General features: G+C 40.4%; 2 protein-coding genes across 3 annotated transcripts; both read right to left on the bottom strand.

Moving 5' to 3' along the window:
- Positions 1–812: 812 nt before the first annotated feature.
- On the bottom strand, positions 813–14,250 carry bbs4 (Bardet-Biedl syndrome 4). Its single transcript, XM_088296060.1, has 16 exons — positions 14,224–14,250; positions 12,870–12,912; positions 10,924–11,003; positions 10,073–10,136; positions 9,787–9,898; positions 9,526–9,598; positions 8,903–8,956; positions 8,700–8,827; positions 7,002–7,056; positions 6,849–6,917; positions 6,500–6,652; positions 3,661–3,832; positions 3,512–3,581; positions 3,279–3,423; positions 2,994–3,198; positions 813–1,416 (listed from the first exon to the last, which is right to left on the bottom strand). The coding sequence occupies exons 1-16, from the start codon at positions 14,248–14,250 to the stop codon at positions 1,274–1,276; spliced, it is 1,593 nt and encodes a 530-aa protein (XP_088152186.1). The 3' UTR covers positions 813–1,273.
- Positions 14,251–15,798: 1,548 nt separating this feature from the next.
- On the bottom strand, positions 15,799–21,159 carry scamp2l (secretory carrier membrane protein 2, like). Of its 2 annotated transcripts, none has more exons than XM_088295934.1 (9): positions 21,006–21,159; positions 20,334–20,408; positions 20,144–20,230; positions 19,347–19,473; positions 19,141–19,269; positions 17,388–17,547; positions 17,104–17,205; positions 16,627–16,744; positions 15,799–16,394 (listed from the first exon to the last, which is right to left on the bottom strand). In XM_088295934.1, exons 1-9 carry the CDS (start codon positions 21,060–21,062, stop codon positions 16,260–16,262), a joined length of 990 nt encoding a protein of 329 aa, XP_088152060.1. In that variant the 5' UTR covers positions 21,063–21,159; the 3' UTR covers positions 15,799–16,259. The 2 variants fall into 2 exon arrangements, with proteins under 2 accessions (XP_088152060.1, XP_088152061.1); XM_088295935.1 differs by having other exon boundaries at positions 20,144–20,227.
- Positions 21,160–21,564: the final 405 nt, after the last annotated feature.

The raw sequence follows: 21,564 nt of genomic DNA, 5'->3' as shown, positions 1-21,564 counted from the left end.
CAGTCTCTTCGTTATTTCACCAGCACATGTAAACGTGATTCTTTATATCAGTGGTCTTCAAACCTGTTCCTCAGGAGCCGCTGTCCTGTCTGTATTCCATCTCTTCCTGCTGCTACACAGCTGATTCAAATGATCAGGATCGATATCCAGTTTTTGCAGACTTTGCTGATTATCTGATCATTTCAATCGTGTGTTGCAGCAGGGAGGGATGGAAAACCGACAGGACAGCGGCTCCAGAGGAACAGGATTGAAGACCCTTCCTTTTTACTGTAGTTCAATCAGTAAAAATTCAAAGAGAATGTGTAAAATAGGTTGAGGAGCTCTATGGCCAGTCAGAATGGCGTGATTTTTGATGGGCCCTGTCAGCCACAGACATCCGTCCACTCTGGGATGATGTGACGTGACGCAGGACTACTCATCAACTCGGCTGAACAGGCAATCGTGATAAAGAGGAGGTGACGGGCAACGACGATTGAGCCCCAGAAATGACAGCTGACACGTTTGATGACGTGACTCAAGTGGGCATGTGGATGTCCTTAGTTGCTGGATTGGATTGAGCAAAAGTGAGAGAGACGGGGAAAAGTCAACAGACTCACTTTGTAAAATAACACCAAGGACGTCATTATGACCGATTTTAACAGGTCAAGTGTTGTCACCATAGATTACCAAAGGTAGAAGAAATCCTTGACAGCAAGCTACTACATTGTAATATTTTACACACAATATATTCAAAATAAATGTGTGCGTTGATTGAGCTTTTAACTTGCAAACTCATCACCAGCCACTGAATGAATTAAACCAGCACCAAAATGGAACGAATCAGTCCACCAGAATTTAATATGGATCACAAAACTCGACAAAATCATGACGTTTGACATACAAAAATCGCTATTTACACCTGACAAAGACATCTATTTATCAAACCATTATAATCTTGTAAGCATCTTCGTATATTAGAATGATTGTTGCAGCGCTGACGTTTATTTTAGCAGCATGTGTTCCCAGTCAATCTACAATTCAATCGCCTTAGGTACAAAGAAGTATACTTTTTTTTTTTCCGTAAACAGCGTCAAACAATCGCTTATATTTGGATCATTTTATGACCACCAAGTGAGAATGCAGGCTAAGAAAAACAGCCTATTTTAGTGTCAAGTAAAACACTCACACTATGCAGCTGCACCTTATGATTCAGAGAGTTCAAATGCTAAATCTTCATTCTCAACAGCAGAGTGAATTGCGCGCGACACAGCGGTGGCGATTCCTCCATACAAATTCATTCCTCCGCCTTTGATTTTTTCTTGGAGGTTTTAGGTCGGGAGTCGTCAGCTTGGGCAAGCTCTGGGGAGCCTGGAGGATCACATGGCGGGCTGGGAACATTGTCCACATCAGGGTCAGGGTCAAGTGACGTGGAGGGTTCTTCGGAGCAAGACAGATACAGAAAAGTAATCCAAGTAAGAACAGAATATCCTTGAGTCGGATCAAGTGCAATTCTACTATCAGTTACAATAGTGTACCTCATGTTGCCACGAGTGAATTTGATCTATGATGAAGCACTGTGCGTTCAAATAAGCATATTTGTAGTGTGGAAATATGTACAGTGATGTGAAAAAGTACTTGCCCCCTTGTCCCTACATGACGCCGCCGTGGGAGAGATGCTAACGGCAGAGGTTTATTTAAAGCTTGTTCGCTGGCTAATTTACTATTCAAATGCGCTTACCTTATTATGGTCTCATTCTTCTTCATTTTTTTGTTTTATGTAGATAAAGGCAGCCAATCTAACACACGTCGTACTGCCAACTGTACTGCATTGTTCAACTTCTCTGCTGCAAGTACTCCGCATCCCACATCGATCAACATCACATTTCACTCACCCCATAACATGAGCCATTCACCTCCGTGCGCACTTCAGGGACCACACAGAACACAAACTCTAAGAATATTACCCAATGCAAGTAAGTTCGCACAGTTGGTGGTGGTGGAGCTTTCGACGCATTTGGAGGCAATTTTTTGTCGTTTGCCCACTTGGCCGCGACCACATCACAAGCCCGAGGGCCGATATGTGGGCCGGACTAAAATCCACCTCTGGCCGTTGATTCATTTAAAATTTGTCCCCGCCCCAAAAATGGACGTCCGCCTCAACAAGTCCACCCCAGAAGGGCTAAAAAAAGAACAAAATTAATGATTTAAAGTGTGGATTTAAATCCAATTGAGATGCAGTAGTGTGAACTCCAATATGGCAGTGTTGAAACTTTTCTGCAAAGAAGAGTGGTCCAAAATCCCTCCGCAGCGGCGTGGAAGACTCATCACCAATTATTGCAAACATTTGATTTCAGTTGTTGCTGCCAAAGGTGGCAGAAATCGCGCTTATGTTGAGGGGGGCAATTACTTTATCACATAGGGCCAGACAGGTTTCTATTGTTTTCGCCCCTAGGTAAATAAAACTATCATTTAGAAACTGCATTTTATAAATCCATGGGTTGTCTCAGTGTGATATCAATTTTGGTTTGATGAAATGAAACCGTAAAGAATGAAGAATAAAAAAAAACAAAAACACAGAAATCAGCAAGGGGGCAAATACTTTTTCACAGCACTATATGTTTCTCCCAACACTTAGATCAAATGGATGTGGGCTGTTAACAAGACAAATCTACAAGAATGAAAAAGTACTGAGTGTAATTTGCTTGGCTCGAAACCAAACAATGCCCATGGGTTCGCTTACCTTTGAACAATGAACTAAGCTAACAATTATTTATGTGCAGCCTTGAATTTATACCACAAACACACACGCGCATACACACACACACACACCTATTCATTCTGTTTCAGTCAAGAAAGTGCCGTATTGTAGCTTGAATAATTTCGCATATCGAATGGAGCAGTTGAAGAAAAAAATGTGGTTAAGATTGAACAATGAAATGGACCTATTCTCTCATGTAAAGTGAAACATTGTTTGAGCCCCATGAACTAAAAGCACACATTGGCTGTTAATGTACTTGTTGGTTGCTGGACGTTCTTGTTGTAGCTGGCAGCAGACGACATGGCCTGACCCAGGGCTTGGTTAGAACCAAGTGGAGCACCCGGGCTCGGAGTCGCGGCCCCTGAGCTCAGTTTGGATTTGGAGCCCTTGGGCGGTTTGGTCCACACGAGGCTCTCTGGGACCTGGAGGGCTGCTCCCATCTTCTGAGCCATGTCTATGAGCTGTGACCAGGAGGCAATCACTTAAAGATGATGTACAGCCTTTCATAGCAGCTAACACCACATCAGCAGCTTTTGGGTACCTCTGGGTCAAAGTCGAAGCTGCTAGTGCTGTCTCTCAGAAGGTTGACTTTTCTCTCCATTTCCTGGTACTGATTCAGCGCTCCCGTTTTGTCGGCGTGATTGTAGAGGAAGATTGCAAAGTTCAGGTTGACCAGGGGGTTTGATCTACAGAGAAACGTCACCAAGACTGAAATTAGACGCTAAACATTGCAGGATTAACAGGACGTGTGAGAGAGAATACATTATAGCGTACTGGTCCAGATTCACAGCTTGCTCGTACGCTCTGGTGGCATTCTCCACATCATCCAAGTTGGTCAAAGCCACTGTTGTCAAAGGTACACATTAAACTTGCAGTTCTACACGAAAGGCTATGACCGTCTGCACTGTCATTTGTGCTGGTACCTGCCAGCAGCATATAGAGCTCGCCCAATCGCGGACTGAGGTTGATGGCGGCGCTGAGGAAGTGGAAAGCAGAAGCGTATTGTTGCATGGTCAGGTGTACGAGCCCCAGGTTGTACAACACTTTCCAGTCAAAAGGAGACAAGTAGTGAGCTCGCTTCAGGCAACTGATAGCCTGGGAAAACGAAAGATGAGAAAAAGAGAGATGTCAGGAACTGGTTGTTTGACAAGTAACTCAATAAAATATTACATCCTCCAAAAAAGTAGGGAAACTCAGCAGACCTAATGCACCATCAAGGACTGTCTGTCAATGTTTAAGATTAAACAATTTAAAAAAAATAATAAAAACTTGAGAGTGATGTGAGAACTCCAGTTATAAATGTGTGAGTCACATTGTACGGGGAAAATAGGGAGACATACGTCGATCCGTAAACGGAGCACTCTTTGGCCTTCTCTCTCGTGACGAGCTCACAAGTGTACTTTCATTAGCTGTCAGAAAGTTCTGGGTGGAGGCCTGATGTGAAAGTTAATGGGCATGTACAGGAATAAACTGGGAAATTTACAAAATGCCAGCCAGAATATAATTGGGAATTAGTACCGACCAGACAGATTATCATTGATTGATTTATTGAACAAACAAAAATGAAAATAAAGACAAGATCAACAATACATATTTTAGTTCAGTGAATTTGACATGTTTAAAGGCAGTAGGAAGGAGTAGAAAAATGGATCTAGTCCAACTCCTTGTTTATATATCTTCAAATAATTTTATGTACCTTATTTCACGGACCCCGCACTACTTTGCACAATATCAATGAACGGGTTTATTTTTGTGTTTTTTTAATTAAGAGACATGAGATAAGCACATAGAAGCCTGCTCGCAATTAGATACGGATGAGAATGATAACGCAAACGGAATATGCAGGAATTTGAATGAAAGACCAGGAACTGAAAAGCCGACATTCATTGCACCGCATTACAAGGTGCACTGTCGATTTTTGAGAAAAATTTAAGGATTTTAAGTGCATCTTATGGTACGAGACCCATTATCCAACATAGCATGCAAACAAAATAAACATGATCGAAAATACAGTAGAAAGGTGTGCCCCTTTATAAACCTGAGCAGATATATGATTTAACAATAAGATGAAGCTGAAGACCTTTGAAGAAGATATTCAATGCAGTTTCTCATGTTTAGACTTCATTTATATATTTCAATCCTACTATTTTTAAGCATTGCAAGCGATTGCAAATTCACACCTTTTCAATTGTGTTTCACAATAGTTGCATAATTAACACTTTTGTTCTAGTCATTGTCATTGACACTTACTTGCACCAATTAAACTATAACAACACTGTTGCTCTCTTGCAAAGTTGATTATTGTATGCTTAAGCCGCAGTTTGAAAAAAAATTATTTACTGCATGTACAGAACGATTTTGCACTGTGAATGCACATAAAAGGTACATAAACAGATTGTTAAAACAGTGCCTTTTAACACGGCAACAGCTTTGCTAATTAAAACAGAACAGAGCCAAGGGGGCAAAAAATAAAGATTCATTTAGTGTATTTTCTGAATAATAGAGCGCCCCTGTTGGTGAAAGAAAAATCCAAAGAAAAGCCGCACTGTTGTATTAGCCCCAAATCTAGGAAAAAAATAGCGGCATATAGTCCGGAAAATACGGTACATATTTTGATTAATGCGTGTCTCACATTGACAATTAAAAATGAGGATCAAGCTTCTAAAGGAAGAGTATTTGAGATATATTTTGCAATTGGTTACAATGTTGTGTCTGGTCAGCATAAAAAACAATCCTTTATTCAAATTAATACCCATGCACATTCCGTGCATTCTGCAAACAAATGCGAACATAAGTCAATTTGAGCAATTACTGATTTAAGGCCTCATATCCTGCTAACACGGCACTTTGCGGCATCGACAAATCATTTTGAATCTTTGTAGTGCTACAGTAAGAGAACTGATTACAGCCAACCGATCTACACTCAACCAAGTAAGTTTTGGTGGAAATATCGATCTAGTATATAACTATGAACAAAAATGTTTTGCAATTTAACAATCCCACCTGAGCTGAGAATGCACCAAGATGATCAAATATTCAACACGTGACACAACCTCTCAAATACACAAGTACTTGAAAAGGCAGTAGCAGAAGAGTTTTAAAGATCATTTCCGAAGGTGCAGACGAGTCGCAGCTATTGACAACTGCCAAATCTTTATACGGAATCACTCAGATGAACCCTGCTGAAAGCACATAATTTATTTATTTATTTTTTTGTGGAGAGAAAAGAGTGGCGTCTGGGGAGCACATTTTCAAAGTTATGAGTGCATTTATAGTTTGAGACACACTAAACACATAAAGAAGATGTAATAAATACTGAGGAGACCGTCAGCCTGCAGTGTCTGTTGCAGAGAGCTTTGAATACGAGTTTAGGTCTTCACTAAAAGCTGGAGTTGAGTGACAGGTTTTCATTGTTGGATGGATCTCCACCAGGGCTGATTTTAAAAGCAGTCCCGCTGACAGACTGACACAGATGAAATACATTTTATGAGCATATTCAATAAGACATTCTTAGCGTTAAATATCTCATCTATGCGTGATGCACGACTGGTTTTTAAAGACTAAACGTTGAAATGTACAGACAAGAAGATCAAATTGTTGATTCACAGTTGATTTCTCTGTAGTTGTAAAACTAACACATTCATTTAAAAACCTTCCCGTGTCACTTTTAAGCTCTGAAACATTATGCAAATATTTTTGGGGAGAATCCTCTTGTTGTGGATTACTAGCGGCAGAGTGTAATCCAGGAAGAACACTACTTACGGCAACGTATTTCTTTTTGCCAAAGAAGCACATGCCGATGTTGTTCCAGAGAGGAGGACTTTCAGGCACAGCACAAGCTGCGACGCGGTACTTGTTCATGGCCACATCAAAGTCCCCGTGGGTCTGCATCATGCTGCCTGCAGCCAAGATGGCCTGCAAATGAAAGAAATCATTAGCGAGGTATCAGACGAAGACCACGCGCCCTTTGAAAGTGGATGAACGATGGAGCGGACCATCTGACAAGCAATGACCTTTTCATTTGGGAGGATTCAATGTGATGCGATCGCAAAGGCGGATCAAACCAAGGAAAACTCAGACGACAGCCCATTGCGTATGCATATGCACGTACCTTATAATTGTTGGGGTCGAAGGTGAGGGCATTTCCAAGGTGCTCAAAAGCTTTTTGATATTTACCAAGCTGGAAAGAAAAACGAACACAACAGTGTAACCACACACAATGTCCTCCTTATACACATGATAGCAACGTTATCGTTTGACCTACTGAGAGAAAGAGCAGACCAAGAGTTGTCAGCAGGTCAGTATTCTCGGGAGAGGATCTGAAAGGCAAATGAGACAACGCAAAAAGAAAAAAAAAAAAAACGACACTTCATCAATGCTTGTAATTTTGTTTAATGTCTCATCATAATCTTTAGCAAGCATGGTTGATATTCAGAGATTAAAGCAATGGTGGCATATTCATTGAAAAAGAAATGGTAACGAGGTGGCCCATCATTATTTAAATCAAACTGATTGTGGTCTCATTTAAGCAAGAACAGTGTTGGCGCACTTGATTAATTCATTTACTGCCACCAGGAGGCAGACATAATGAGAGTCATGACACCGATATCATTTGCTTATTTACGCCAAGCCCCGAGATTTAAATATTCAACATACTGTATGAATAGAAATGTAAATGAACCAATTCAATACAGACGTGAAAAGACCCCTCAGGTAAAAATGGCAGAATGAAAACCTGAAGACAAAATTAGGTGGAAATAATTACATTTACATTAAAAAGCCTTCCTTAAATGGTGGTCATAACAACAGTGAATGTTTCAAAGTGCTTTACTTTCTTCCTCTGCTATTGCTATTTATGGGGGGATAAGCAGCGAGCCCTGTCAGGAATAACAAAAATCTGCTAATAATTGACCCCACCAAAAAAAGGTCTCAACAACTCAACTCATATTTATTTATAGATCGCTTAAAAAAAAGTTGATGGAAAAAGTGCAGAAACATAATAACAAAGAAACTAATGATTTTAATATTATTAAATAAAATAATTATAATAGCTATAATACTATAATTATTATGGTCTTGTCACAGCATGCATGACAGCAACTGAAGTTTCAATGTAAACAAACAACTGCCGTTTTCTAAAACAACCATTAGGTCGTCTGTTGGCGATTAACGTCACATTCTCCCCAATGATCAATAGAAAGAAAAGTTCAAATCTGCTGTTCCATTAAGACCTCTCTCACTTTCCACAAGTCCAAGATCCTTGCCGTTGAATGTAAAGAGTTGCATCAGAGAGGGAAAACAAGCCTGATGGAGTTGACACACACGGACAATACGTCTTGGACCAAGAAACAAACGAACAAAAGAGAAAGGGAGCTCGTCAATATGCTGCATGTGGACTGAACACCCGGAAACGACAAGAAGTAAAGCACTACTTTTTATATGAGCGTAATTGAAGCTCCTTCCTTCATTTGAACAAAGCAAAAGTGCACACCAAGATGCCGCTAAAGCAATACTTTTATATTAGACAGGGCATGGGTCGATCACAAAAACAGCAAATAGGTGAGTTTTCCGATGAATAATAAACTCATGAATATGCCGTACAGGTATTTGGTATTGGAAAAACAACAGACCATAAATGCATCTCCCAAACATGCTGGGCCTGCGACTGTTTGTTGATGTGAGCTAGATTATGCAAAAACTCTCAAATTTAAACATTAAACTTTGGGCAGAGGTGAGGTATTAAGATGAAGAACAATGCACTACAAATCTGGATGATGATGCAGGTATACATTCCTTTACCATTTATCCTTCCCAACATTAGAAACAAGCGGGTACATTATATTATCCTCCGTCAATATACAGACAATTGTTCCTGAACTTTTTTTAGGTTGTGATTTTCATTTGCTCGAGTGTCATTTTAACGTGCATCTTGTGTTTTTAGTCCAGTCTGAGTTCAACTTACTCAACGGCTCTCTTGTACACATCAATGGCTTTGTCAGTTTCGCCGGCTAGCAAGTGGACTTTTCCGAGCATCATGAAAGTTGCGTCGTGTTTGTTTAACTGGAGAGCCATGTTGAGGTGCTCCTCAGCCTGACACACAGAAGTCAAAATATATGTTCAAATTAAGAATTGGTAAACAATGCTCGGTTCTCTCAGCATACTCACCTGTCTGAAGTCTTTGATGAAGAAATAGCACACTCCCAGATTGTGACTGATCTCCTGAAGTAAGGAAGAGCTGGATATTTACCAGTGAATTTAAAGCATGTGGTCCTTTTGTACGCAGTTGGATAGCTGCTCAAGTGCAGTCATCCTTCAATACTACTGAGCCTGATTCCCCAAAACATTGGCAAGCGCTGTAAAATGTTGTGCCCCATGGCACAAAGCACATCATGTGAAGTGGAATTATGCACATATTTGTAAGAGTGTAGCCACGAGACGAGCCCGCCTGCAGGCCTGCATGTGGTGCGTTATGAAATTACCTACGTTTATTACAAGGAAAGAGCCTCTGTGGCTAAGTGAGCAAATGCTATGAAGCCCATGGATCTGGTTTAGCAAACTGAGGAGAGAGCTAATTGTAAAATGGTTTGGCAAGCAGAAACGAGCAGATGTTCTTTGATAACACATGGTTCATCTGAGGGTGAATCCGGACATTTCAACTTCTTAAGAAAGAGAAGTCCTTTTTTTTTTTTTGGTGTGGCCGTTAAAGCCTTGTGTACAAATACGTACCAGATCTACTTGGATTTTCAGTTCGTACATAAAGTGCCGTAATAATGCTTCTTTTCTTTTACCCAGTCTTTCTCGTTGAACCTTGCTGCTTCACGATAGAATTCAATGGCTGCTTTGTGCTTTCCCATTAAAAACCTACAAGGAGACAACCAAGATCCATATTAGAAATCCACCATTTTAACATGCTCAGCAAGACTATCCGGCCTACAGCAGTTAACACTAGTAGTCACGCTTGCATTTCTAATCTTTCCCCAAAGTATTAGTAATGCTGAGAGCATTAGTAAAATTCTTCATGATGCTGGACGAGGCTGGAGCTAACTCACAGAGATCGGGCTACTTGCTTCAGATTGTCAGCGCTGCTGGGATTAAGGATGGCACAGCTTTGAAACAGCTCCAGGGATTCTTGGATCTTGCCCTCGAGACGCAAGATTAGTGCTGTGACAAGAAAAAAAAGAGAACAGACAAACAAAAAACATCTTAAATTGCACAAAAAAAAAAAAAAAACTACATTAAACATCTAAGGAACAGTAAGCGGTCCAAAGAGTTGCATGTCAGCACAACACGGGGCTCAGATACTCCGCTTCAAGTTGCATGTGTTCACCAGCTCACCTTGCACATATATGGCATATTCACACATTCCATTCGTCTCCTGCAACTGCTCCTTAATGATTACCTGTAACGGACAGGATTGAGAAAAGGAAGTAAGATGGCCATCCTCACATGTTTGACGAGCACTGTGTGAAAAAACAGATGTAATTGACAAGGCAACAGGGAAGTTGACTCAACAATCGATGTAGACATTTAAACATGACCATTGAGGGACTGGCTAATTAGTCGAGATTGATGCTTGGATTAACCCTAAACCTCTGAAGGCCTCTACACTCCAATCCTGCGGAAAGTTGGTACATATGCCGTCTGTTTGGTGTAGTGCACAACGTCGTAAAGTCGGAGCCGTTGTCGGGGTGTCTGAGTGGTGTTCGGCTGATTCAACATGTAGAATTGTGTGTGTGTGTGGTAGAAACTAGAGTGTGCAGTCAGGATTTTTGAGCATATTCAATGAAAATAAAAATCAGCAACTCTGTGCGAAAGCAAATTTGACACGGCCCAAAAATTCCAAGAGGAAGGCAAATAGGAAAATGTGTGCCTTGTCCCAGGCGATGTGCATATTGAAGAATTGTGAAGCTTTGTAAAATTACTAATGAACTTCATGTCTATCTGAATAATTTGTTGGAATTTTTGTCAAGTCTTATATTTTTCAACTGTTTAATTTTGTTTGCCCAAGACAGAGCTACTGAGCTCCTACTTTAAACGAAAGCCTGTATTTTGGTTTGCTGAAGTTGATATCAGCCAGCTCTTAGTGTGACGCAGTTGTTGAGTAGGAACTCTGGTGAATCCAAATTTGCGGCCGGTCAATATGCATGAACGTCCCCGGGAGAACAGCATTGATGAAGGCCGTTTACCTTGCAGGTTTCATAATCTTTATGTATGTAGTGCTGGTGGATGAGCCAGTTTCTCCTCTCTACTATTGGAAGCTCAGGCGCTGAAAGAAAGCACATTGAAAAGTGAATCGTATTCACTCTCACTGCTATGAAGTTCGTTACCATTTTCCATTCCCATCATGTCTTTGTGGACGGCTGAGTGATTTATCCAAAGAGTCCCCTCCTTTTGCAGTCATTATTACATCTCTGAGCCAAAGCCACATGGCCCACTGCCAGTCACGCCTTGTAAGCGTTTTTCCCCCTTTTAGAAACGCAAGGCTCGCTCTATTTGAGACCATTTTCAATTCATACAGTCCTAATTTGTCTGATGAATAAACAATCTAACACCCAATCTGACAGCAGACGTTAACGCTGCATACAAAACTGCAATCAACCCACAAGTGTTGATGTGAACGTCGCCACACTTCGACTCTTAACATTGCAGCAGGTAAGGGTAGTCCGCTCGTTGCCTGGGCAACAATGTCTCTCACAAGTCAGGTGCTGGTGACAGAACAGTGAGGGAATTGAGGAAGAGGAAGCTGGATCATTAGAAATGGGACCCCAATGGTCCAAATCTTCTTACCAGTAAAGGGCAACCTTTATTTCACAAGGAAGCAAGTTTACATTGTATTCCAGTCCAAAAATAGGATTCGCAGCGATGGGAAAAGAAGTGTTCAGCTTTAAATCTGCCACTGACATTTAGGAATATCTTTAATGAACTGCCTGCGTGAGAATAGTGTGAATTACACCAAAGCTCCCTTCTGTTTCCTTGCTGTCAGAACTACAAGCGGGGCGCCTTTGATTTGCAGCTAAAAACGCGGCCAATTCCAAGTTGTTCTCAGAAATCCTCTCCATAGCTGCATGAGCTTCAAACGCACTCACTGGGTCAAGATTGGGAATGGTCCTATTTGTAGTGACCTAATCCGCTTTCTTCCTGCTGAGACAGCAATCATATACTCTCAGCTGTGGCCCCAAAGCTCCACGGTGTCCTAAGTGAAATCTGGGGAGCAACAATTGCATACATGTAGTCCTCCAAGTTTTGTATGAATAATAATGAAAAAAAAATAGTTGCCGGGAATGAGGGCACAGCATGGAGTCTCCTAAAAATAGTCTTAAACTGAATAACTTCATCCCACACATGATGGTGCTGTTCATTGTTATATTTGAGGCTAATGGCTAATGCTTGCATGCTCTCCGACTCTACTAATAGGGAAGAAGAGCAGACGAGACACATGCTGAGATCAAAAGACACACTGGGAAAAAAGTCATGGAAAATATGAAGAGTGTAGCTTTATCCCCCCCAAAAAATCCATGATATTTCTGTATTTAATTCTTCATTTATAATTAAAAGATTTTCAGATCAAATATAATTACATAGCCATAATTTGGGTTGTAAATGTCATTGGTTTAGCCATAAAAGCAGCTATGGTCTTTTATTTCATTTTATACACTACTCAAAAGCGTTTGGTTAATCTATATAATTAATATGTTGCAGTAGAGTATTTTTGTGAACGTGTATGGGCTAAACTAAAGTTGACTTCATTTTGTAAGTTGAATACAAAACACCAAACAATAAAGTGAGGTAGAAACAAGTCTTACAATAGCCTGCTATGGAATATAATGTAGTCTTTAACCTAGATTATTTGCTCCAAAATACTGTTCTGTAATTTCTGAAGTCACAGATGACAATGATGATTACTTTAGGTCAATGTTTGTGCAAAAAGAGGAAAACACCGCACTGGTTCCATTTAAAGTCCACTATGGAAAAGGAGGAGGGTGACCCCTGCAGGAGAGTTAGCAGCACACATGTATAAGGACCCTTGACCACGGTGGAAAAAAGATGGTGTGAAAAAAATGCTCCAAAATGTGAAATTAATAAACATCAACGTTGATTTAGACATCACTATACGCAAGTCTTGTAACTTTACCTTTAGGCGCTCGACGTTTTTTCCCTTCTGAGACTGCTGGTGGCTGAAATACATAAAATATAATGCAATTCATTCAAAATGAACTAGCAGGCCACATTGCATAGCAAATAAAAAAATACTACTGTGGGTCCAGAGAGACTAAATATGACTTTATGATGTAGATTTAACAGTGTGTGAATCTGATTTTCATTCTCAAAATGCATATGAAAACAAAATTTCCTGAGAACAGTGCAAAGGAAACACCATCACTACTTTAAGCTTGTGCAATCTAACATCTTCCATGCTAAATGAAATAATTTTTTTTTAATTATTTCAAAAGTATTGGACTTTTCTCTGCAAGATATAAAAAGTGTCCAGATGTCCAAACAAATGAATCAGGCAACCTTTTGTTTCACGTTTGCCTTCGGTCACCAGAGGAGGTCACGATTGAAGTCAGACACGGTCTTGATATTCAACAATGACAATTTAGCAAGACTAAGTCTGAACAATAAACTTGAGGGAATATGTAGGTGGTCATATTTTTGAGCTAAGGGACATTGGAACGTTTGTGTTGCCCCATAATGAATTTTATACACATCTAAACATATTCAATTATCCTGTCCATTCCTCCTCACAAAAGTTAAAGCACACAGGATAAATAAATACAATAATGGGCCACATATTTGTAGGGTGTCCAAAAATCGCTAAATTGTAATATGCTGTGATTTACATAACAGTACTAGTTTATTTTTTCCTCGTGAGGATGAGCAGTTCTTATAATGGATGCATGTTAGAATTGTCAGCCTTGTTTTAATTTCGTCTTTAGTGAAGTATACTTTTAGATCCATGCTCTACGTTCTTTTAGTAAGCTGCTTATTTCTTTGCTTTTAAACGTCTTAAATTGTTCCGTTTGTGCGTTTTCCCTCTGTGCTTATAACATCCCCCTTCCTATTAACGTTTGTGTCCATCGCTCCAGGTCGACGGGTTCACTACATTCAATGAGATGTACTTAAGAGTTACTACAGTTCAGTCAGTGAAATCTATCGAATAGTATTAGTACAAGCAACAATGGGTATTTGCACCGTCAGTAAAGTCTGACAGACACCGTTAGTTAAGCCAAGTTGGAACATTTACTTCACTCATAGTTCTCAATTATCCACTGACGGTGGACAAGGGAGATTAAAAACGCTGCTTGTTACTGCTACAAGAGGGATAATCAACTGAGCTGCGACTTGGGGCGGTTAACAGTGTCACGTTAAAATGTGTCCGTGATTCAATAATAGACGAGCATACTTCTCCGTGCATTATAACAAAAGCACACCTACAAGTGTTGTGTGTAACGACGCGAACAACGAGCTATGATTTGACTACTCACCGCCGTATTTTGCTCCACGTCGGCCATCTTGGAGTGGTTAAAGCTATATGCCAGAATGTTGCCATGGATACAAGTGGGTAAGACAGAGTTTAACAGTCATTTGGAAGTGCGCCCCCTACAGGAGCTAGCGTTTTTCCTTTTCCTTTTCTAGCGTCCACAAATGACTAAACTTGGAAATGTAAGAAACTCGAAGGGTTGCGAGTGAATATTTTAAAGACTAAACAGTTCATTTGTCCCCAGCTCTGTACCTGTCAAAAATAAACCTGAAAGAAAAAGCAGAACTTAAGATAGACGAAGTTAATATAGACAACGAAAAACTATCCAACATAAGATTGAGGGATTTATTTAATCAACTGTACCAATCAGAAGCCCTAAAAGTAAATGTACATCAAAACAGTTTACCTGTCTATACATACAACATACCTTAATACATGTATTTAAAAGAACAAATCATTTCTGAATACAAGAGAAAAAGAAGTGGTATGACCACAAAAAAAAGAAAATCTAAGGAAACTGCCCATGGTACGGACACACAACAAAATCTATTTGTAATACAGTGCCTTAAGAGAGAAGATTGAGGTCAAGTTAAAATGCATTCTGTGGCCCTTGTAGAGTTTTCTTTGCATAGTAAGTTTCTTTACCCTCACAAATATAACTTTTCTACTCGTTGGGAGGAAAAGTTTAAATATATTTGGGCATCCTTCACATTTCACGTTTTCAACAGAGGTTGGGACTATTTGTACGTTTGAAAGTGGTTATCAACTCCAACTAAAGATTCTACATTTGTTTAGCTGACTTAATAGAACAGGAAATAGTGGAATGTCAGGCCAAACCAGTGACAGACAGCAGACTTAAGAATGTCAATTTTGATAAAATGGTGAACTAAATGGGGGTGCACAAAAGTAATAACTACAATGATTAAAAAAACATTGACTATGAAAGACAAGCTAACAACTGACAGACTGAATTGACTATCAACATTGATTGAGGTTCACACAGGTGTCATCTGGAATACAATTAGCATGTACAAAATGGACACATAAATATTGTGTTCTTTTGCTCATTAATCTACTTATGGTTTACATTCTCTCAGCAACAATTAATAAATAAAACCGACCCACACCTTTTAGGGCTCCAAACAAGCATGGAGTTCTTTACAAATCAAAATGTCTAAAATACAATCAGCTGCTTTAGGCACAACTTAATGTTGGCTTGTGAACAGTGACTTTTCCCTTCATTTGAGCAAGTAAGCAAAAAAAAAAAACTCCTTTGTGCCCTACCCGTCATTACTTATCAGAAGTATACACAAGAAAATATACAAAAGAAGGCCACGGTAACAAGTAACCTTTACCTTGAGATACAGTATTTGTGAGGCTGTGCATGCATGTGAGACTGAAAATAATTGACCTTAGACATCTTTTTGTGTTCACAGGTTTGGACCACAACATTATCGACTGCTAACCTGTTCTTAATCAGGGGTCCATTGCTCATGGCCAGAATGAACAATTTCACATCAAGCATGCCTTTTTTCACTGTTACTCTCTGCGGTATGTGTGTTTCTTCATCATTAAAAAAAAACAGTGACCTGGAATCCATTACTATTGACAGGAGCTCAACCTCAAAACTACTTTGACTGGGCTCTCAAAAGTAACAAACTTGCAGCCCTTTGACATTATCTAACAGCCACATGCTATTTTTTTTTTTTTGTGGTGATAGGTAATTTGCCCCGCCTTCTTGCCTCCAATTCAGCTTCGTTAGTTTGAGATCAGCTACAAATGTAGTGATGAGGGTACTCACGGCACAGTACATTTCAAAATATGTGAAATTCATACACAGTTAAGACCGATGGCTTGACTTGTACATTTTTGTATACACAGCATACGACCACGCTCCCAGTATTTTGCCCTTAACACAAACCACAACCATGTGGCGGCATGATGGTGGTCAAGATACTTTTTATCCCCAATTATTATGATATGCGCCCCAGGGATATGACTAGTGTAAGAGAAAATGGAAAAAGGGCAAGGTCTAATGCTTCAGTTCCTGCTAAAGGCTCCCTGAGCAGCCGTCGTCGCAGCAGACTGGAAGGTTCTGCTGGTCAGGACGCCACTGGAGAACTCCTGCTGAGCCTTGGTGAAGCTGGCTCCTGTACGTCTGTACTTGGAGTGGACCTTTATGGATAATAATCACAAGTCATTTCTAATTGTTTAACAGCGATTTCATAATGAACTGCTATACTTTTTTGGGTAAAGATGAATAAGTACTGTATTGGTAAAGTGATGACAATCGATCTTTTATGACTCACTGACAAAGAACCAAATGATTCTCACACGGTAACTTTTAGGTGGTCCGCTAAATTATTCATTTCTTTTGCAAAGTTGTAAAAAGCTCAGTTTGAAATACCATTTTCAGTAGCATGACGGCCAGGACGGCGTTTACAGTGAAAAAGCCTGCCACCACCATCATGACCACGGCCACGGCCAAGTTTGTGTTGATCACGCTGATGGACGCAATCCAGCCACTGTCAAAGATAGACACATATAAACACATTATAAACAAACAGGAAGCACTGTATGTCAGTACACAATTAATGAATATAGCTACACGCACTAAATCTTCACCGGCGATTAATGGAGAAAAAAGGTCAATGGATATATTTCAAGAGTATCCAGAGGAAATGCAAAGAGAAAAGAACCACACACTTACAAAGCATAGAACCCCTTAAAGAAGAAAACAGCGATCTGTCAAAGAGACGCAAAACAGAAGCTCAAGTAGGACAAGCACACACGACTCCATCCATGTTGTGGTCGCATGCTGCTGCGCCAATGCTACACACCCATGCACTCGACATGCAGATTATAACGCAAGTGTACAACTCACCTGTTGCCCCACTTGGGGATCCCCACAGTTTGGATGATGTACACGGCCACTTGGAAGAAAAAGACAAAGAAGAAGAAAAAGAAGCTGAAGGAACTGTCAGACCTGGAAAAAAAAAAGAACGACTTGGGTCATCAATGGAAGTTACAGCAATTATATCTTTGATACATTCACATGAATTTGACATTAAGTAGGTAGTTACAGATAATGATTATTGCCACATTCAAAAATCTTGATGAATCGTTGGGTCCACAAACACAAACCAGGAACATAGCACACTAGTGTACCTGAAGGCTCTGTACACAGGTCTGTACCAGCAGATGAAGGAGACGGGGGTGAAGAGGATGAACCAGAGGATGGACAGACCAAAGTCGACACCATACTGAGAGTCCACTGTGAAGTAGGCCAGGCAGGCCAGTACGTTGAGGAACAGCGTGGCACTGTGGACTGCACATACGTTTTGTCAGCATGTACCTTGTACCATGGCATCGATAGTGAATCTATCCCGCTATTCGTGGGAAATAGGGACCAGCTGCAAATAGCAAAAATCTGTGAAATATTAGGATTGTAATTACATATGAATCTAACAAGTTGGCTGCACTGGAGTAAAAATGGGGAGGACCATAAAGCAACAACACATTGTCTCACATGCACTGTCTACAACTGTGAACTCAGGTTACATAATTGACTATAATTGGTAGTTAAATTATTCAACAAACAAAGCACCATCATATGAGGTTCAATAGCATAAGCAGCACGCTAGCCAAAATAACAGGCTAGCACAAACCTACGTACCGGGGCTCATGGGAAAACAAGAGCACAGCACTCACCAAGATACACTAGAAAACTACTTCCATGTTCGCTCACCAGTATATGCGGACGGTACACATATTGTGTTTATAGATGCATGATGACATTGGCAAGGCAGCAACAATTGCTTTCGGCAAAAAATGATGTGGACAGCAGGGCTGCCACAAACGATTATTTTGCTAGTCGACTAATCGCCAGCAGTCGCGATTTAGTGTTGACATCACACAAAACTGTAGTATGCCAATTGATGTACCGCAACCAAAAATGGTGTGACCAAATGCGACCACCTGCAAAAGAGCTATTAATGCAAGTTAGTGAAGAGCCGAGGAGGAGTAAATACTAAAACTAAAATAAACAATTGGATTGTTTTTTTCTTATATATTGTTTGTATTCAACATTTATCTAAAACATTTGGTTTGCTCTACAAGTATGCATAATTTGATCTCAATAATTGGTATGCACCCGTAAAACCAAACTAATTTAAGATTATTCATCCACCCATGACCCAAGATGCTTCTCCTCACGAGGGTTGCGAGCGTACTGGAGCCTCTCCCAGCCGTCTTTGGGGAGTAAGCAGGGTATATCCTGAACTAGTTGTCAGCCAATCAAAGGGCACACTTTGACAAACAACCATTCACACTGACAATCACACCTTGGGACAATTTAGCGTGTTCAATTAATTTACCAAGCATGTCTTTGGAATGTGGGAGGAGTAATCATAGAAAACCCACTTAAGATAGCTAGCTAGCTTCCGGACATGACTGACCCCATGACAAAAGAAATCAGACAGAAGCCACAAGGTGCTTCCTTTTTAGATCCTTATCACTTAGATGCTGCCATGAAAGGGAGGTTTGCATCGTTTTAAGTACATTTGGTGAAATGCACCTGAACCTTTGGACTCTGTTGCTAACACGAGTTAGCCATGACATTGGATAACGCACAATGCTTCTGCTTACATCACAGATGACCGGGATTACAAGTAGTGCACATGTGCGTTAGTCTAGGCTTACAACCAGCGGGAAAAGCATGAGACAAGGCAGACTTGCGATGTAAACAGCGAAGCATTGTGGGTAAGGAGTGGCAAGTCTACCTGGTATTAGCAACAGAGTCCTAAAGTTACAGCACATTTCAAAGGACAGTGGATGTGCTATGAAGTAGTAACGTATCTAAATCTATGAAGTAGTAACGTATCTAAATCCATGATCATATGGTGCGATCCAGGACACTCACACATCCACAGGTAGTACATTCTTCTGCAGATACGGCGATATTCCTCTGGGATGTCTGCGTCAAAGTCTTGGTAAAAGCATGGCTTCACAGGAAAAAACTTGGGCAGGGGAGGCCAGTTGTTCTCATTGACTGGTGGTTACAATCACAAATTGTGTTACCCCGAACAGTCGCACAAGGCTGCCATTTAAAAGAATGCAGTAACTTACCGCCCGTGTTCTGGGTTGTTCGGTTCTGAAGTTCCTGCTCCTTTCTGTCCAACTCTGCTGCCTTCTTCTCCAGCTCTTCTTGCTGCTTGATCAAATTAGCTTGACCTGCAGCTGCTGCAGCAGATGCCTGTTATGGAACAGGGAGGTTGCTGGGTTATATACAGTCAGACACACATTTCCTTCAGACAGCCTTGCAATGAAACCTATGAAGAGTCATTCGTGCTTCCAAGACCATATATTCGGTATTTAAGAAAGTCAATAATTGTGAAAGAGAAAGTATATGCATAAAAAAGTTGGTGGACTCGCATTTAGCATGTTAGCCACACAGTTGAGCCATTCTTTTGTATGTTGGAATCTCAACTCAAGTCTTTCTGTGTGGAGTGTGTATGTTTTCCCCAAGTTCTGTGTTTTCCCTCTTAGTATTTGAGCTTTAATCACGCATTCCAAAACATGAATGTTATGTTAACTGACAACTCAAAATGATCCCTAGAGGTGAATGTAAGGGTCAATTGTTGTTGATGTCATTGACTAGCAACATGTCAAGGGTCCAACTCGCCTCAGTTGGGATCAGCTTGAGCGCAACCACGATCTTAATGAGTACAAGTTCACAAAAAAAATGGAATGATGATCATCCATTTGTTTCTAAATGGCAAAAAAAGAAAACAAAAAACAATGTGACATGCTCAGCTTCAGAATTGGTGTTAGAAGCCAAAGCATAGTAACCCACAGGTGTAAAATATAGCTTTAATCTAATTATGCATCTCTTTATTTCATTTCCATAAGATTGTGTGTCTCACTTGTGAACTCTGCTCCACAGAAGTTTGCAGTATAGCAGGTTGAGATGAAATAGCTGAAATGGGTACGGTTGTGTCACTGCGGTCCTTCTGGGGAACATAATAAAATGTAGATATTTTTTTTCCCAAATGTGTGTAGTAAAGAATTAAGGTTTGAATAACTGGCCTACACATCAAAAGACAAATGGCTCACCAATTCAGTGGAGAATGGGTTGTAGTCCCGAATGCCATCAACGCCGCCTCGAGTGGCCCGAGTGACAGAAGCATCCTAGAAAAGAAGTTAGGTGGAGCAATACTATGGGTTCAGAGGTCAGAAGAACATTGGAAGGTCACATTTTAACTACTAAGCGACTCATGACTCTGGAGCCTTCAAGTCTTTGTTAAAACGTTTCGAGGATAAACAAACGCCTCTCTTAAGCAAACCACATGTACGCTGCTCAAATTTAACATTACTGACAAGAAAGAACGGCCAGAAACTATGTTGACCCAATCCCACAAAACGCAACAATGTTCCTCACATAGAGAAGGATTTAATTCAGTAATTTGGAGTTTTTAAAATGGTTTATAAATGGCGTTGTGGAGCCATACAATTGGCTGATTACCAACATGCACCTGTTGCAACACTTACCTGTTCAGGTTATAAGTCATAATCAATATTTTAATTAGTTATTTTCCTTATAAACAGCATATATTAGGACAACATTTCATATTTATATTTACTTAAAAGTGATGCTTGTTCCGGTAGTTAATGTTGAGGCCAAACCCAACAACCGACCAAACAGGTTTCTTTAGTGAAGCGCCATAAGCCCCAAAATAAGGACAAAAGTCCTTCTTCCCTTAAAAAGTGAGCAAAGTAAAGTCTCACCTGGAAAGGATTTACGTCCACCGGGTCAGCGAATGGGTTGCTGTCAAATCCCGACATTGTGGCGTTGGGTTTTTCTTCGCGAAAACCAGGCGCCTTGTTTCACCCTGGCTACAGCTACTCCCGATGGCGCCGCGGCGGCGTACTGCGCATGCGCCATTCACAGGTAGACGCGTCACAGCAGGACAGACGCGTCACTTTTCATCGATTTTACGCGACCGAATCGGGGTAAGAGGTTATCTTTTGGAGGAGCGCATGTTTTAACGCAACGCAACCTTAGTTTTCACCACTCACATACCGTCACTGCGCCCCTCTAAATTTGTTTGGCTGTAAAAAGAACATAAATGACTATATCAAACATTAACGTAATAAACAGCATGGCTTTGATGTAGCAAACCCTTAAAAAAAACTGTCACTCTTTTATTCCCTGTTGTTTTAAAAAAAAAAAAAGGTTTTCCCCACACCGATCACTTCAACATAACACTCCCTTTTTAAATCATTTTTTTAAAATCATACTATTTGACCTCAAGATGCCTCTGTCAGAAATAAAACGTGCTTTGAC

This window comes from Idiotropiscis lumnitzeri, chromosome 5 (assembly GCF_059441095.1).
Source record: "Idiotropiscis lumnitzeri isolate Australia: NSW breed Sydney's pygmy pipehorse chromosome 5, RoL_Ilum_1.0, whole genome shotgun sequence".
Classification (NCBI taxonomy): Eukaryota; Metazoa; Chordata; class Actinopteri; order Syngnathiformes; family Syngnathidae; genus Idiotropiscis; species Idiotropiscis lumnitzeri.
This window is presented reverse-complemented; position numbering and strand designations above follow the sequence as displayed.

What these genes read in the sequence shown, in the direction of transcription:
- scamp2l (XM_088295934.1), bottom strand. Translation starts at nt 21,062, where the DNA reads ATGTCGGGATTTGACAGCAACCCATTCGCTGACCCGGTGGACGTAAAT. An exon ending in ATCCCCAAGTGGGGCAACAG is followed by an intron (nt 16,745 to 17,103) that starts GTGAGTTGTACA and finishes TATCTTTGACAG; the next exon opens with TGGCTGGATTGCGTCCATCA. An exon ending in CCGTCATGCTACTGAAAATG is followed by an intron (nt 16,395 to 16,626) that starts GTATTTCAAACT and finishes TTATCCATAAAG; the next exon opens with GTCCACTCCAAGTACAGACG.
- bbs4 (XM_088296060.1), bottom strand. Translation starts at nt 14,250, where the DNA reads ATGGCCGACGTGGAGCAAAATACGGCG. An exon ending in CAAGCTGTGAATCTGGACCA is followed by an intron (nt 3,424 to 3,511) that starts GTACGCTATAAT and finishes GTTTCTCTGTAG; the next exon opens with ATCAAACCCCCTGGTCAACC. An exon ending in GAACGTCCAGCAACCAACAA is followed by an intron (nt 1,417 to 2,993) that starts GTACATTAACAG and finishes CTTGCTCCGAAG; the next exon opens with AACCCTCCACGTCACTTGAC.